The sequence below is a fragment of the Mus pahari genome, chromosome 5 (genome assembly GCF_900095145.1).
Source record: "Mus pahari chromosome 5, PAHARI_EIJ_v1.1, whole genome shotgun sequence".
NCBI classification, from domain to species: Eukaryota; Metazoa; Chordata; class Mammalia; order Rodentia; family Muridae; genus Mus; species Mus pahari.
The window spans coordinates 51241450-51259979 of record NC_034594.1 but is presented as its reverse complement, the minus strand read 5'-3'; the positions used below and the strand labels follow the sequence as shown (position 1 = coordinate 51259979).

The 18530-nt window shown below is 45.6% G+C and overlaps 1 protein-coding gene across 4 annotated transcripts in view; it reads right to left on the bottom strand.

Moving 5' to 3' along the window:
• Positions 1-18530, bottom strand: part of Smarcal1 (SWI/SNF related, matrix associated, actin dependent regulator of chromatin, subfamily a like 1) — a 91488-nt gene that overhangs the window by 6668 nt on the left and 66290 nt on the right. For all 4 annotated transcript variants that reach the window (XM_029538671.1, XM_021197617.1, XM_029538670.1 and 1 more), the window contains 6 exons: positions 17597-17737; positions 14979-15194; positions 11329-11399; positions 8401-8503; positions 2764-2946; positions 1133-1233 (listed from right to left, as the gene is read on the bottom strand). In XM_029538671.1, the coding sequence (XP_029394531.1) occupies positions 1133-1233; positions 2764-2946; positions 8401-8503; positions 11329-11399; positions 14979-15194; positions 17597-17737 (815 nt within the window). The remainder of the gene's footprint in view (positions 1-1132; positions 1234-2763; positions 2947-8400; positions 8504-11328; positions 11400-14978; positions 15195-17596; positions 17738-18530) is intronic.

The following is an 18530-nucleotide window of genomic DNA, read 5'->3' as shown; positions in this document are numbered from 1 at the left end:
TGAACACACCTCCCAGGACCAGAAGGCTGACTAAATGAGGCCCCTTTGTTCCCGGAGGCCTGTGAGGTTGGTGACCGAAGCTCACATTTGCATCAGTCAGGCCTTCCTGACATATTTACCCAGTCTCAACTGGAAATAGTCCGCTCTCTGTTCATAACACTAGCTTCAGAAGTCTCTCTAGTACAGGATGTCTAGGAAATAAATCCTGCCTCATTACAATAAAAATCCGAGTTTGCTGTTAGAAGCTGCCCCATGAGCAAAACCATTTACAAAGAGAGGAGGTAGGGTGATCTGCCTGCCATGCAGAGGTCAGGCACCCATGTCACCAGCTGAACACTGGCACAGAGAGCGGGTGCTAATGGGATAACTGAGGAACTTCACATCAGGAAGAGAGAAAGGGATTGAGAAAAGATCCTGGAGAACTTATACCTGGATGAGAGACACAAGCTTTAAGGGTTGAAATGTGTGTGACCCTGTAGGCCCGGTGGAGCAGGCCTATGATCTCAGCACCACAGGAGTCCGAGGCTGAAGGGTCAAACGTTCAAGGCCTCCAGGGCTACAGAGACTTTAAGGCTAGCACAGGGCAAACTTGGTGAGACTCCGTCTCAAAATGAAAAATGAGAAGGAATGCATGGCAAAGCTTAGAGGCAGGGAACTTGCTTAGCATATGCGAGGCCCTGTGCTCAATTTTCTGTAGCACACAGACACACACACAGACACACACTCACACACACACACACACATACACACCTGCAGCCCTGCAATGAAGTGCTGCATGGTTAAGAATAAGCACTTTCTCCATGCCTAGCCCTGAAAGAAGTGACCACCATATCATATATCACAAAAAAAAAAAGAACACTGTGCCCATCCTAAAAAGTGCCGCAGCTGAGAACAGTGTTCGTAAGTGAACTCCATCCAGTATCTAAGTTTTTCTCCCTCTTGGGCCAGTGGGAAGAGTCACTTGCCTTTCTTCTTACTGGGTTTGCCCTGCACCCTGCAAGCCTCCAAGGAACACTGAGGCCAAGCATGGTGTTGGGAAGCAGGAAACCATTACTAGCTAACTGGTCGCAGCCAAAGCTTAAGTTCTGATCCATGTCAGCTCAATGCATCCAAGTCACCCACCCATGCATACCAAAGGTAGTCATCTGCTGTGCCTTTTGCCACCAGGTAGTGGATGCTCACAGAGTTTGTCTGTCCAATGCGGTGCACACGGTCCTCGGCCTGGATCAGCACCTGTGTGGCCAGGGAACAAGACAGTTAGGGAAAGACCTACGTAAGTCCACACCCTTATGGTGAGGGGCATCTACCCATTAGCTGCCAGGGAACAAGACAGTTAGGGAAAGACCTACATAAGCCCACGCCCTCACGGTGAGGGGCATCTACCCATTAGCCCCACTGAGCTGCCTCTATTACACATTTCCCCTCTCTCTTATCACACTGAGAGACTCTAACGAACCTCAGGACCTGCTATCTAGCAGAAACCACGCTTGAGCACTGTGCCAGGGCTTGTGGGGAAAGCATGGATATAGGCTCTGCCTCCAGTCTGTGTGCTGGGGGGCAAATGACAGAAATGGGCACACTTCCCTTTCTAACCTCTGGAAGATTAGAAGTTATCTTCCAGGGGCTGCAGAGGGGGCTCAGAGGTTGAAAGCACTTGTCCTTGCAGAGGACCTGGTGGCTCACAGCCATATACAACTCAGTTCCAGGGGATGCGGTACCCTCTTCTGACTTTCAAGAGGTACCAGCATATAGGTGGCATATTGACATACATGTAAGCAAAATAATAATACACATAAAATAAACAATGTATCGAAAATTTTAAAGTTTATCTTCCAAATATCTAGATCTATCACATCTACAAAAGGGATCCTACATTGACAATTAGGGGTAGATGTGGTTTTTATGTGCTGGTAAGCCCCTTAGTAACTGGAACCAGGACACTTTTATGAATAGCCTCAACCTTAGAGCCTACCCATTATTAAAGCAATAGCTGATATATGCCCTGTAAAAGCAGCATGTCAGAAAATGAGAGGGAAAAATAACGTTTTTCTGAGACTCCAAGAAATGTTTATGAATTCAAACAAACATCTTGGATCTGCCATCACGGCCCTCAGTTATCAGTCACGTCAGGGACACAATGAAACTGAGCAAACACATGGGGCTGTCACTCTTTCTGAGACCCCCACTGGCAAACAGCTCAAAGGGACAATTAACACAGGGCCTGGGTGAGTGCCTCTAAAGACTTAGCTATACAGTCCTGGATCTCCACTTGGGCTTTCTGTGCCCGCTTTCCTCACAGGGGAGATGGAGGCTGCAGGAGGAAGGCCTTCCCCATCGGTCAGATGGTCCTGCAAGCTGCTGTGAAGATCTGTGAAGCCAGTGAACAGCAACAAGTACAAACCCAAGCGGGGACAGAGACAGTCAGGACTGAGAGCAGGGGACACTTGCAGAACATGTCATCTTCTTTTAAAAACATTTTTTCTATTTTCATGTGTGTGAATGTTTTGCCTGCGTGCATGTGCACTACATGTATACCTGGCACTCGTGGAAGCCAGACTAGACAGGGACTGAAGTTACAGATGGCTGTGAGCCACCATGTGGGTGCTGGGAATGAAACCCAGGTCCTCTGCAAGAGTAGCCAGTGTTCTTAACTGCTGAGTCATCTCCCAGCCCAAGAACATGTCTTCTACCATTCATTTACAGACCTAGTATTTGTCAGCCCTGGGTGTGCCCCGGGGGACTCCAGCCGACTATATTCCCTACCCCTGGGTTCCAGAACAGCTCAGCAAACACAACCAGATCGGCTGTGGAGAAGGTGAGGCCCATGTTGGCGGCGGTGATGGACAACAGTGCCACTGTGTGCCCTTTGGACAGCTGGAACCGCTGGCACAGTGTCTCCCGGTCTGCTGAGGGCGTGGAGCCATCAATCCGGATGTGCTGAACGTTCTGTGTGACAGAAGGGAAACTGAGGTGAGTTTGCAGGGGCTACAGTCTGCAGGGGCTGCCCAGTCAGCTGCTCTAGGTAGGGCCCAACAGCAGAACTGCTCTGCTACCCAATCCTTTAATATCAGGCTGTCTCCCTTTACAAAACTGAAGGTTGGACTGACCCAATTGTACAAGCACCTATTGTCAAAGGAAATAATACAGACAGGCCTCTGTACATGGCTGAGTTTCCCATGCAGTAGCCTTTTGTAAAAGTAGAGAATAGTATTGCCACCAGGACACCAACTTTGATACAACTCAGAGATCTTCAGATAAGCCATGCTACCTGTGTATGTGTGTATGCATGCACATGAGTGTGGGGTGTGTATGCGTGTGCCCATGTCTCCACATGGATACTCATTCCACACATTTTTTTCAGCAGGGCTTTTTATGTATTCATCTCAAAAATGGTGGTGAATGGTTTCTTCCTTCCTTCCTTTCTTTCTTTCTTTCTTTTTTCTTTTCTTTTCTTTTTTTTAAGATTTATTTATTTATTATATGTGTGGTTGCTGGGATTTGAACTCAGGACCTTCGGGTGTTCTTACCTGCTGAGCCATCTCACCAGCCCCCTTCCTTCCTTCCTTCCTTCCTTCCTTCCTTCCTTCCTTTCTTTTTCTTTCTTTCTTTCTTTCTTTCTTTCTTTCTTTCTTTCTTTCTTTCTTTCTTTCTTTCTTTCTTTCTTTCTTTTTTGANGGGTTTCTCTGTATAGCCCTGGCTGTCCTGGAACTCACTTTGTAGACCAGGCTGGCCTCGAACTCAGAAATCTGCCTGCCTCTGCCTCCTGAGTGCTGAGATTAAAGGTGTGCGCCACCACGCCTGGCGGTGAATGGTTTCTTGATCATAGGGTCCTTCTGAAGCCATCTGAGAACTGACTCCCCACCTCTCTCTTCCCCAGTGCTCTCTGCTGCCCCCCAGGCAATACCAATACATCCTGTATTCTGAGGTGTTTCATCTGTAATTGCTGTATAAATGTGATCAACATGGTGCCTTGGGGCTGAGCTTTTCCCTCAGCCACATCCACTGTAGAGCTGTCAAGTATTGTCTACATCAGTAGTCTGCTCATGCTACTGTGGGATGCTATCCACATCACGACATGTGCCTATGGTCCCATGTCCATACAGGAGGGTATGTCCATGCGGGGAGGTACTGCCAGTGAAGCTGGTAGGAATGTCTGTTAACAGGCTATTCTGTGTGAAATTACGTTTTTGTTTCTTTGAGGTTGCCCTCGAGCCAACTTCTGGATTATACATTAATTACATTAACTAATTATACATTAATTACATTGCTGTTTTCTTTTAAGAAGCATTTAAAATATTGCTCCTTTCTCAATGAATATTGCATATCTTTTAAAGAAAAACTATATTTTATTTTTCACCCAAATCATACTGTAAACTACTAAAAAATTACTTATGTGACAATAGATAATTTAACCATTTCTCTTTGCCCAAAGATTTATTTTATTATATGTTACTACACTGTAGCTGTCTTCAGATCTTATTATGGATGGTTATGAGCCACCATGTGGTTGCTTGTATTTGAACTCAGGACCTTCAGAAGAGCAGTCAGTGCTCTTAACCGCTGAGCCATCTCTCCAGCCCCCTGATTTTTTTCTAAAACAGAAGATTTGGTAGGTATTTATTCATCAATAGGTGAATTAAAAAAAAATCCCTGTGGTGTGCAGTGAGGTTTTACTTAGCACTAAAAAAACTGTTGCTAAAACAATGATGAATCCCAGTATATGAACAAAAGACAGAAAACAAACACACAAACAAAAACTAAAAATAGAATATATATTAAATGATTCCATATTTATGTCAAACTCCAAACAATGCAAACTGATCAAGAGTGAGAGCAGCTGAACTCAGCGCAGAGAGAGGGGCAGGAGGGGGGACAGGGGACGAGGACAGAGAGCCCAGGGGACGGGGCAGAGGGTGATGGCCATGCTCACCGCCTCATCAAACTGCACTTTATGTGCAGTCTGTCACACATGCAATGGTTTTCTTAGGTTATAAAACTCAAATACCATAGCAAAAGGACAAACAAACAAACAAACAAAACAGGACTCTTGCTCACACAGTCACGGAGCAGTGTTGGTTTTGTATGCAGCTGCCATTGTGTCTATGCCATACTGGCCGCTGCCAGTCTCCCTGGCACATTCCCCTTTATCAGTTTTCTTCCAATTCCTCTTTTACTTTGTATTTAGAAATATCTTAGCTTTCCAGATTAGATGGCTCAGTGGGTAAAGCCGCGCATGTCCTGCCAAGTCTGCCAACCTGAGTTTGAGCCCAGGAGAAGGACAACCCTCACACCCATGAGTTTAATACAGTGAACAGTAAGGTAGAGGTCCAGTGACTGCCTCTCCCTGCTGGGTTACCCAGAGAGCTTCCCAGCAGTTTTTTGCTGAATAAACTACATGACTCCTTGGTTCGCATTTCCTAGCTGTCGGTTGGATGCCATGAGTCAGTGCTAGTGACGTGTACATTATACATAACATAAGATGCTCAGGATCAAGTCTCCAATATGCTGTCCCTTCTCAGACCTCGCCTGCTTATTTTCTGAGATGTCCCTTAGGATAACAGTTAAGGTCCCTTAAAAACAAGCAAATCGAATCGAGCCCTGCGGAGTTGTGCAGGTCTCTAACCCAGCTGTCTGGGAGGCTGACATGGGAGGACCACAGGTTCAAATCCCTGTCTGGCCAACTCAGTGAGATACTGTACCAAATTTTTAAAAATTAAAAAAAGGGGGCTAGGGATGTAGCTCAGTGGTAGAAGACTTTTAACTGCTGAACCATCCATTCAGCCATGGTCAGTATATTTTTAAAAATAACTTGTCTTAGCATACTTATTCGAAACCTAAGTATTGTACTAAACTGTTTATTATACATTGTAATAGCTTTGTAATTGTCTTGGATTTCTTGAAAACCCAGAAGCTCTTCTAGAGGATGCAGAGTTAGTTATTTCAGTCTGCTCCTAAACCATTTTGTATGCAAGAATTAAACCAAGAAGGTTAAAGAGCCACCTCTACAACTCACCGATAAAAACTCCAAGAGAAAACTGTCACAGCCTTACTTAGTGAAAAATTCCTTAAATTAGTAATAAAAACATAAGCTACAAAACAATACATGAATAAACTTGACATGTAACTAAAACAATAAATCTTTTATTCAAAATGAAGTTAATGAAGTAAAAAAAAAAGACAACTAATTAATATCCACAATTTATAAAGAATTTCTTTTAGTCAACAAGAAAAAGACAAGCCAACAGAAAAATAGGGCAAAATAGGTGTAAACAGGATCCTTATAGAATAAGCCAAACTGACTCTTGTAAGCCCCCCCCCCCAAAAGAAATATTTTCAGAGGAATGCAAATGGAGGCAGGAACAGAATCAGAGCTCATTTACTGGCTGGCAAAAGTCAAAGTGTAAACATCTGATCACATGACATGAGCATGACAACTCAGGGCTGCATGCAAGGCTGCTGTGGTGGGGAACAAATCCGAGCAGCTACTGTTAACAGCAATCCAATAAAACTGAAAATGAGTCTATCCCATGACTGTGGAAGATCACGCTTGACCACATACAAGGTGCATACAAACACACAGCACACACGGAGGCACATCTTCAAAACTATCTGCTATTAGCAAGATAAGCAAGGCCCCATGTGCATCAGCAGCAGACGGCTAGCCATGCAGCCCGACACTACTCTTCAGCAGTATACACATTACACACCCAACTACATGTTACACCTTGTAGAGAAATCTCAGAAGCAATGGCGGGCGAAACAGCAATGGCAGCTACTTACACTATCCTCCTATTGATGCAAATTGGTTAATAGAGACCAGACTTAGGCGGGGAGGGGCATCCTGATGGCGTCAGTGGCTGGGCACACCTGTGAGGGACTTTTGCTTAACTGAATCATTTCAAGTGGGAAGAGCCGATTCTAGTCTGGATCTCAGAAGTGGGAAGATCCAATTTTATTCTGGACCACACCCTTTGCTATATAAAGCACATGGAAGAAAGAAGGTCTCCCTTTACCGACTTGCTTTCACTAGCAAGCCCATTCCCTCACTGGCGTTAGAGTCTACTTTTGTGGGACTCTGGCATGTCCTGAAGACCAGCTGAGACATCCAGCTTCATGGACCAAATAACTACTAGGTTCTTGGACCTTCTGTTCCTAGGTAAACATTGTTCAATTAGCTGAACCACAGCCTGTAAGTCATTCTAATAAATCCTCTTTCTATATATGAAAGAATCATTCCCTAAGTTCTGTTACTCTAAAGAACCCTGACCAATACAGACATGCACTAAATTCAAGACAGGGCCTCTGGGGACTGAAGGAGGGGAATGAAATTAGATTACTAACTGGGGCCTAGGTATTTTATTACTTAAGCACCAGGGGCTGGTAGGATGGCACAGTGGTTAAGAGCATGTTACTGCTCTTACAGAGGAGCAGAGCTCAGTTCTCAGCTCCCACACTGGTCCAGCAGCTCACAAGTGCCCGAGATTCTAGGCTCCAGGGGGATCTAATGGCTTTGGCCTCCCCAGGAACCCACACACATACCTGTAGTTAAAAATTAAACAAATCAGCCAGGACTGGTGGCACAGCCTGTCATTACAAATAATGAGTCCAAGGCCATTAGTTCAAGGCCTGTCTGAGCTAGAGAGTGAGTTCAAACCAGCCTCAATTCACTTAGCAAGACCTTGTCTTTAAAAAAAAAAAATGTATAAAGGCCTGGAAATGTAGCTCAGTGGTATATCACATGCACAGTATCCAAGAGATTCTGGATTCAATATTCAGTACCACAAAGATTAAGTAAATCTTTTTTAAAGAGAAAGGAAAAACAAACAAACCCCTAGGTCTTGACATAAATACAGTGAAACTTTTCCTTACTCAGCCTGAATGGGAGACTCACAGGTGTGGATTTTACTCTGCAGTCCTTCAACATTAGAGAAGTACAAGTCAGGAGGGAGAGAAAGGGGGTTTGTGATCCTTAACTAAAGCAGAGCCAAGAGGGAGTCTAAGTGAAGCATGGCATCTTAGTGATGCCATACTGAGCTCCCTCCACCTCGGAGTGCCCTCCAGATAGCTCCCGCTCACTTTACCAAGATCCATCAATGGGACTGAAAAGCCAGACACTACCACATACAACTTCTAAGGCTCCCAGGTAACAGTAAGGTTCATTGTGTTGAGAATAGAAGGGTCCCTGAAGACAAGCTCCTGTTTACAGTAGGAGGAGGACTGAGCACCCCGTGTGTGAGGACACTTGACCCCACTGTGCACCAACTGCTCAGAAGGCCTCCAATAAAGTTTCTAGACACCACGGCCTCACTTCTTTGCATACTCCTGACCAAATGCTGTGCTGAACAGCCTGGCGCACAAACGGTAGAAGTCAAGACCTCCCAGACTTCAGAGGGGGCTTACCTTCCTCTCAAGCTCCTTAGCAACTGCATCCAGAATCACCTTATGGTGTGCAAACACTAGAAACTTCTCTCGTCCGCTCTCCAGAAGGTCCATGATATATTCACTATATTCGCAATGATAACAAAGGAGATTAAACATCCAACTGCAGTTAGTTCCCACAAAGTGACGTTCAACACCTACAAGGTGCCTGTCCTCTCCTGCCCACTCCCGCCCTCTTCAGAGACTTACCTTCCCCCCTTTACTCACAGTAGGTCATATGGGCAGAAGAAAAGGAGGTAAGCCATCTTCTGACATGTTTAGAAAGAGTTTTCTGCTCTAGTCATCTTACCTACACAAACTGAATTCTCTGTAAGCAAGAGCTCTGTGTCTCTGGCATGTTACTATGTGGGATTCCTGTCATGTAAATGACTGAAATCATCAGCTCTCATGTTAGCTGATACTACCAATTTAATCTGGCTTTAGTTTTAACCTAAAAGATGAGGTTAAAACATTCTCTACACAAATCCCTGTAAGCTCAACACTGACAAATAAGTGATAACTGAGAAAAGACACTTAGCGGCAACTCTCCTCTTCCCCTCTACTGAGCCAACATTTGGATCAGTGCTAATGGAGGTCTTTCCCAGAAAAGGGAATGTGGTAGGAGGGTACACTGGCTTGGCCACCCGTTAATTTGCTTCTCTTTCCACTATGTATGTTTGTTTTTATTATTTTATTTTATTTTATTTTGGTTTTTTGAGACAGGGTTTCTCTGTGTAGCCCTGGCTGTCCTGGAGCTCACTCTGTAGACCAGGCTGGCCTCGAACTCAGAAATCTGCCTGCTTCTGCCTCCCAAGTGCTGGGATTAAAGGGGTACACCACCACTGCTCAGCTGTATGTTTGTTTTTAATGGTTTATTAATTTAATGCATATGAATGTTACCTACATGTATGTATGTGTACACATGTGTCCAGTGCTCATAAAGGCTAGAAGAGGGTGTCAGAGTCCCTGGAAATGGGGTCATAGACAACTGTGAGGAGTCCCATGGGTGCTAGGAATGAATCTAGGTCCTGTACAAACACAGTGAGTGCTCTTAATCACTGCGCCCTCATGTCTCCAGCCGCAACTGTGTATTTTCCTAACTTCATATTTTATTATCTACAAATCTTGTGTCTTAAAGGCAGAGGGCCATTGCTGGGAACCTGTTGGGTAAGGAGTCACTCAGTCAGCTTTATTCCCCTTGGATTAGCACACAATCTCAAAGAAGAGTTGATCTGTACGGGTAACTACTGCTCACTTCTAGGGACACCAGAGCCCTCACCCAGGTCATGGTCATCCTTTCTAGGGAAAGGGGCTTGTCTAGGCAGAGTTGATAAGGCTGTGTCCTTGGGAAGGACAGGTCTCAACAGATTTCTATGATACAGACAGGGCTATAAACACAAGTGGACTGTCCTGTAAACATCTAAGAATTATTTCCAAACAAAATGACATCTGACCAAAGTATCAAATTAGACTTCAATTTGTAACCAGTGTATTAACAGGATCTAATTATTCTGAGAGATGTAAATTTTGCTATGATGTAAGTGGAAGTTTATTGTCACAGCATTAAAAAACCACAGGGTCACAAAATCAACTTGGTCAGCTCATAAAAACCCCTGGCCCCAATATGCTTAATGACCCTTGCCCTCTATCCTGCCACAGCTAACTGCCCTGCTCATTTCAAGTTTCTCTTGTCATTCCCAGATCAGACATGTTTGCCTACGCCCACACAGTTGTCTGCTTCAGCGAAGGATGCTCATTAAAAAGAAAACATACAGCAGCGAAAAAAAAAGGGGGGGAGAAGCAGCAGAGAACAGAGAACCTCGGGTTTCTATGATCCACAATCTAATTTCTATTCTTCCTTAGATGAGTGAGACTCGGAGGGCTAGACTCGCATGAGACTTAGCAGCAACATTTCAAATGGAGCCAATGTAGTGACTCCAGATTTCACAGGGGGCTCCAGGTGTGAAATACATCGAGGTAAAACTCGTTGAGAAACAAAGTCCTACACATTTATGGTGGGATTTGAGAAGGTATTTGACAGACATGGCCCAGTCTTATGAGGTAGCAAGACAGTTCGGTTTAAGCTTGGGACGTGGCTTGATGCAGAGTGCGTGCTCTGTACAGGGCTCTGGGTTTGAGCTCTGACAACGCAGAAAACAAACCCAAACCAATCAACACACGAGAATTTGTTAGGGAAATGGATGGCTATGGACCTAATAACTGAAGAGAGGCACCCACAGACCCTGGAGGGACGGGGCAAAGGACTGTTCCCCTGTCATCTGAAATGCAGCAGAATATAAGAAACGGGTTGGCAGGGTCAATCAGAGGCAGGGGGTTGGCCAGAGGTTCGATCCGGGGGGCGAGGGAAAGGATCGCACAAGCTACTTTCTCTCTTTATACACAGATCTCGGTCTCAGATTCAGTGTGGCCCTTCTCACTCACGTGAAACAAGCTCTCATTGTGAGTGGACCCTGTGCTCCATTATCAAGTGTCAAGTAACTAAAAAAAAAATCAAAGTGCACACTGTCAGGATTGCCTCAAAGTGCACCTCATTTCAACAGCAATGAGGTTGCGCATGTGTGTGCCTGAGTGTACGGAGGCCAGCGGGCAACATCAGGCATCTTCCTTAGTCTTTCTAATGACCTCAGTCAAAAGGTCTCTTACTGAACCTAGAGACCACTGACCAGGCCAGCAAGCTGCAGGCATCTGTCCGTCTTTGTCTCCCCACAGCTGGGGTTGCAGATCTGTGCTACGGCCCTGGCTCTCTGTGTAGGTGCTAGGGGTCCACACTCAGGTCCGCATGCTTGTGTGGCAAGCATGTCACTCACTGGGCCATCTCCGTATCCCATCCCATAATCACTGCTTTTAAACATGTGCTGTAGCAAAAGGTGAACCTCGGTGACTACTTACACAACACATGGGATTTTAGCTTCTGCTGTTCTGTTGAAGAAGACAAGGAGAGCTTCTTTCTGTTGCTGTTTCTGGGGAGAGAGAATGGGAGTTGAACAACCCGCTCTCAGTACTCTGGAATAAGCTGTCCCAAATGAAGATACCGAGGACTCTCTTAGCAACTACTCTAGTCCAGTACATTTCAAAACATCACTCATGTAATAGTTTCCAGTTTTGTTTTAACAATTCCAATTCTTGTTTTAAATGCATGTATTAGGTTGGAGAGATGGCTCAATAGGTAAGAACACTGGCTGCTCTTCTATAAGACTGGGGTTCAACTCCCAGTACCCAAGAGGTGGTTCATAGGCATCTATCTGTAGTCTCAGGAAATCTGACACCTTCTTCTAGCCTCCACAGGCACCAGGCTCCCAGGGAGTATGCAGGTATACATGCAGACAAATTGCCCGTACATATAAAATAAAATAAAACAAAATAAAATAAAATAATGAGGAGTGGCAAGGATGGAGTGCTGGCTCAGCAGTTCAGAGCATCTGTTGCTCATGCAGAGGACCCCACTTTGATTCTCAGCATCCACATCATGGGTCATAGCCATCCATACCTCAGGTTATAGTGTATCCAATATTCTCTTCTCATTTCTTTGGGCATCAAGTATGCACATGGTGCACAGATACACATATACACAAAACACTCAGGCATAAAAAATATGAATAAATCTAATAAACTTTAAAAACTCATTTGCCTATTACATACATATATCTAGTTATATTTTATACATTTTATTTATACAATATATTTTATACATATATATAAATATATATTTATATATATGCTATATAAATATATATATGCTATATATATATTTATATATATGCTATATATAGGCATATAAAATATATTTTATATAGAATGCCCATGTATAGGGGTATCCTTTGACTTGTACTTGTGTGCTGTAGCATGTATATTGCCCCCAATATACATGCATGATATCTTAATATACAAATGTTACATACAAAAATATATGAAATCAAAGATAGTTATTTTAATAGAAGGGTAAAAAAAATAACAACAGTACTTATTATGACTGTGCAGTTTTCTAAGAAATGTATATGTATGTTGTAACTCAGAAGCGAGGATAGCTATGCGGAAGGTCTCATTGCATGGATGAGGAGGGTAACATGAAACACTGTGGGGACTTAGTTGTTGCACTTCTACTGAATAGCAGAAATAGAAACAGCGTTTCTCAGGAGCTCAGATATTGGGGCTTGGAACCTGAGGGTGGGATTCAGTAGGCAACACACACAGATGAAGCACCACGCCCAGAAGTCACAGTGTTCAGTAAGTGCCACGTGTACAAGTGCTTCCCTTTCCTCTAACGGCTCACATCTATTGTATCACTGACGCTACTGTATTTTCTCTCTTCTCCTTTTCAATGCTGGGACCTGTCCGTGCTAAGCAAATAGCCCTGCACTGACCTACATCCTCAGCTGCAGTATATTTTAATGTAGGTGAAATCAATAGTTTTATCTTTAAAAAGAAAACCGAGTAGAAATCATAGCATCCGTTAATGGTCTCACCTGGTTTCTGGCTATGGGCAAGGGATTTTTAAACAACTTGCATTCTTTGATCCTGAGTCCTAGACACTTATTAAAATAGATACACTGGGTTTTCCAGATTTCTAGTCTATGCTGGACATTTGAACGGATTGCCAAGCGACAAGGGAGAAGGGACGCTGTCCCTGGGACTCTGCACGGACCTATTTCATCTTCTTGCTTCTGTTTCTGACCAGAAAGTAGCTTCACACAAAGGTCCATTATAACCAGCTCTCCTCAAGGGGACAGCTTTTAATACACGGCTGCTCTGCCTTCACTCATGTACACAGAGGTTACAGTAACATTGTCTTCTAGATGGAAAGGTGTGTAAGAGCAAAGAGCCAGCCCCTGACAGACAGGCCAGTAGGGCCTGATGGAGCAACCATGCCGTAGCGTGAGAGGGACTGAAAGTAACAGTAACAAGAGGGCTTCCCACAGAGCCGCAGCCTCCTTATCTGACTAACCGCGCAAACACCGTTACCTCATGGACTAAGGGCTTTTGCAACTGGTGGGGTTTTGTCTGTGGTCACCCAGTCCACTGCTGCTTCCCCTTCTGGATGAAGCTAAACACTGGATTTCCATGAGGATTTCAGGGGATGGACAGCAGATGGACTGAGAAGGGCTCTGGCTCTCGGCTGGATGCTCCAAGAACTTTACCACAGCTCGGACTTCACTTTCATCATTTCCAAAAGGGAGCGAGAACTCCGCTGTATCTGAGGAAAGGGTGACTGTCCCAAGCAGGCAGAACTGGAGGCAATGGACACTAACCTTCTGCATCTCCAGCCTCCTGTCCTACACGTGGAAGCACTACACTACCCCTCGAAGGGAAGGTACTTGTATGGCTGCTTAAAGGTATGAAATGCCCACCACGTCCAACCTTCACGACGTACCCGAAATTCCACTAATAAAATATTAGCTTAGTAGGAAGTCAAACTCTTAGGCTTCATGTGAAATAACAGGGGAGGCTATGCACCACACTTAAAAGCTATGTACACCAGTTAAAGGGTTAAAGGCTGCTCACACAATTTGTTGACCTAACTACAGTCCTCAGAGTGTCCTTCCATTCTTTTTCTTCTTGGCTGCCTTGCCCAGCAATGTGAGTTTCTTCCTCAATTTGGCTGCTAATATTCTCTCTCATTCTCTCTCTCTCTCTCTCTCTCCCTCCCTCCCTCCCTCCCTCCCTCCCTCTTAAGCAGAGTTTCTTTGTGTAGCCCTAGATGTCTTGGACGTGGATGGCCTTGAACTTACAGAGATTTGCCTGCTGAATGCTAAGATTAAAGGCATCACCACCACCAGGCTGTTCCACCCCGCCTTCTCTCTCCCATTCTTTCTATTTTTCTTGGTTTCTATACCAGATGCTCTCAAGCTACTTCCAAAGGCAGGCCAGGTACAAGAAAGAAATACTAATGGCCTTACTCAATCACACATACAACAAACCACCATTCTAGCAACAAAACAAAACAAAACTGTACCGTTGGATCTAAAAACATGCATGCCTGAATTCTCCTGGTTCACATTAATATTTGCTATCCATGTTCTCTGGTCAGGCATTAAGGAACACTTCTTTAATCCTAGCACCTAGGAGGTGGAAGCAGGTGACCCCCGTGAGTTCCAGGCATAGTGAGAGCCTGTCTGGAAGCAAGCAATGGGCTGGGGGTGAGCTCAGTGGTAAAGCACACATCTAGCATGAGCAAGGCTCTCCTTGACACTTAGAGCAGCCTGACGCTGAGTAAGAGGATGGAATAAAGCAGCCAGCAGAGCATCGTGTACGCAGCTCTAAGGCAGGAGAGCCACCTCTAAGCTCAGCTCTGTGAGCCTTTCACTCTCTGAATACCAATCCCAGCTTCCGACAACCCAAGATAGAGGGCACGGGCCGACACCAGCACTCTCACATGCTCCCTACACACACAAAAGAGGTCAGGTGAAGAGTGACATGGTTGGCTCCTCTTGCTCAAGGAGCAAGAGATAACAGAAAGCCAGGTTCAAAGAACTCCACCTGACACGCACAGAGCAGCTTTCAGTAGGCCACTGTGGATGTGCCCACTCACAGTCCACACTCACAGTTTTGTCCTTGGTCATTTCTTTGGCTGCTGCATCCAGGGCTGCCTTAGCCCTGGAACTGATCCGACCAGGGTTGACCACCACCATCTTGCGCTGCTTGGCCGGAAGCTGGGAGAGCACGTCGGATTTGAGCCGCCGCAGCATGATTGCCTCCTCCAGCAGCAGCTTCAGCTCGCCCAGGTTGGAGGAGCCCGAGTAGTCCCAGCCCCAAGGGAGCTGAAGGGAAAGAGGGGATGTCTGTTAGCCTAGGGGCTCCAGACTGGACTCTGTCCTCCTATCACCCTGCTGTGATTGTGACCGGAGAGCTCCAAGAGGCTTTACAAAACTGAATGAAGCCCAGTTGAGACAGATGACGGCAGAAAGGATGTGGGAAAGCCAGGCAGGAGATCAACCAAAACCTCCTGTCACAGCAGCCCACGATTTGAAACTAACACTTCTAGCAGCTTAAGTGACTGATGTTTCAGTGTGAAGAGCCCAGAACATAGGTTTGTGCTGATCTAGCTGAAACTAGGGCAAAGGTTTGGAGTGCTCAGGCTACCCCTCAAATCATGGTCCTCTCACTCAGGAGCTGCGGGGAGGCCGAGGGCTCAGATCCTTCTCTCTCAGGTAGCTGGAGAAAGTGTTAGAGACTAGGACAAAAGCCCCGGCTGAGCGTAGGTGAGCTGCAGCACAGCATTTGCCTGGCATCATAAGGCCTTGGGTTTGAACCCATCACAGCAATCAATGTTCAACCAATCATCAATTAATCAATCACATCCTATCCTTCCCGAGTGATCCTCCTAGAAATCAGATGATTTCTATGTAGAAGACCAGGGAGCACAGGGCCTCTTCTGCTCTGCACAGTCCTACCTCATCTTCTCCTGGACCACGCCTGAGCTGCCTGGCGAGGAGCTGGGCTTGCTCGCTTGAGAGGAGTCAAAGGGCAGAGCAGAATGCTGGCGACAGGGTAAGTGTCTGCTAGCCTGAGAGACGGTAGAGAGATAAACTGGTCCAGTGCTCACCCTTCCTTCCTTCCTTCCTTCCTTCCTTCCTTCCTTCCTTCCTTCCTTCCTTCCTTCCTTCCTTCCTTCCTTCCTTCCTTCCTTCCCGCAAATTCAAAGGAAGGTCTTAGCAAATGTCCCTAGCCAGCCACTAGATATTAGATGAGTCTGGCACAGGCTGCTTTCTCTAGTGAGGGGTCATAGTGCATAAATCTAGGGGCGGGGGAAACAGCATGCCCTCCGGGATGTACTTTAATAAAACAATCTTGGGAAGGTGTGTACATATGTTATAATTAATTTGGATATCTTTCCCCCGAGTTTAACACTCTTACCTCTTAACCTTGTAAGTTAACCCTGAATAACACCAAAGATTGTAACCTGGAATAGTCACATTCTATCCAGGGCTCAGGCTGTGTAGAGAGGAGGATATAAAGAAGACACGGCCACTGTTAGTGTCTGTGACTGAGGTGAGGAAAGTCATGGGAAGGGGAATAAGCAGGACTTGAGGACAGAGCCTGGGGACAGAGGCCAGGACAATCAGAGTCAGAACCATGAGCTCCACCATTGGTCCTTCCAGCTCATCTACAGACTCCGCTAGGTGAGGGAGAAATCCTCTTCAGAAGGCAAATCATTTGCCAACAGGACTGAGGTAAGCATCACTCAAAGATGAGTAAACAATCTACTCCGGAAACAATCACGGGGAGAGTGAGCTGCTGACTGTGATAATGAAACGTATGGCTTTTAAACACATTCAACAACCGAGGAGCCACTTCAACAACTGCCTAACAAAGCAGTCTGCCATTAACCCCGCAAAGCACTGTAATTTACATTTATGTACTTTGTGAGTAAATGGAAATGTTTTTTAATATCTGAAGGTTTCCCATTTTAAAAGTGGTTTTGAAATATGGGAGGCGATTGTGAACTCACACAGCAGGGGTTCTCACTCACAGATTGCCATTGCTCTGAACCATCAGTGTCTCTGATGCAAATAGGGACTCGGTATATTTGCTATTTGACCATAAAACAAATTACTAAGGTCTGAATGGGCGAGGGTTTACAGTGACAATGGCTGCACAGCATCTCTGCTTGCAGTACTCTCTGCCATCCTTGGAGAACTGGAGCTGTGCAGACAGCAGGTTCGCAGTCATATTCAGAGGGGTGATTTGTGGGTCAGGGGCAACTACTCCTGGGAGTCAGTACCTATGAGCACAAGCTCTCAGAGAAGCCCGCCCAAGGCAGCTTGCAATCTGGCTACACTCTATGTGCGCCAAGGTTCTCTGCGGTCTTTTGTAGAGAGGACTTCCTCCCAGGCCAGAAACAGCCATTATTTCATCTGCTTTCTTGGCTCTGCCTGGGCTTTTCCCTCTAGCCTGCCTCAGCATCTTTTCTGGGGCTGCTTCTGGCTTGGCTTCTCATTTTCCTTCTGCAGCCCCAGCTCTGAGCCTTACAGGGGAGCTGTGAGCTGGACCCAAACAGCACCACTCAGAGCCCTTCATATCTCTGGAGTAACTGCTGGAACCTTTCCTAGAAAATACTACCTGGTTTTCTGGCCCATTTTTTGGTTCATATCAAGAAGCAGAAAGAAAAGTGTCAACATGAGGGTAAGGGGGCGGGGCATGGAGACAAGAGGATGAATACCCGCTTGGCATCACAGTAACGAAGTCCAAAGGCATGAAACTGAGGGAAGAAGGTTGGCTTGACAGCAATGATCTGCGTGTAGAGCTCTGCAGGCCTCGACATGGCGGGTGTGCCTGACAGTAGGATCACCCTCTTGGCAACCTAAAGACAAAACAGCCAAAGATGTTCTCAACAGAGTCGGGAGGAAGGGGCTGCTATTCCTATGAGGGCTTCCCTGATGCAGAGTATCAATAATGCCACAAGGCAGGAGCTGGATGTCTCCACCCCCACCCCAGGAACATCAAAACCCACAAGGCTGCAGCAGCTCCATCTTCCACTTCCTGGGCTCTCTCACTGCTGGCTGGCTGGCTGTTCTTGACTTTACATATTTATTTTTCTGAGTGTGCGCACAAGAACATGTCAGTGGCGGTCCGAAGGTCACTGGAGTTACAGAGAATTGTGAGCTGACAATCTGGGTGCTGGGAAACAAATTCACTGCAAACAGCAGTGAGCACTCATCTCCCCTGTTCCATCAATCCAGCCCATTCTCAATTTTAAACATGTCAGATCATTCCTTTACCAAAGACGGCGAAGACGAGCCTCACTCCAGAACTGTATGGTCTCTAAATCATGGTGCTCTAGCCAAAAAAGAACATATGCCTCGCAAAAACCAAACGGTCTGCTGATGCAAGCAGTTAGGTGTCAACCGCCACCCACAGTCCACCTGGCTGTGGTCATAGCACTCCTTCCTCCTGTGCTTCCTGAACTAGCTCTTGCTAGTTCCTTGAGATTGTGAAGGCTGCCCCTGGTTGTCATATGACTACATCTGGAACTAACTAAAACCCAAATGGCTGGGCATACTTATGAGGGATTTTTTTCCTTCTTCTTAAATAAATCTTTTTTTTTTTTTTTTTTTTTTTTTTTTTTTTGGTTTTTCGAGACAGGGTTTCTCTGT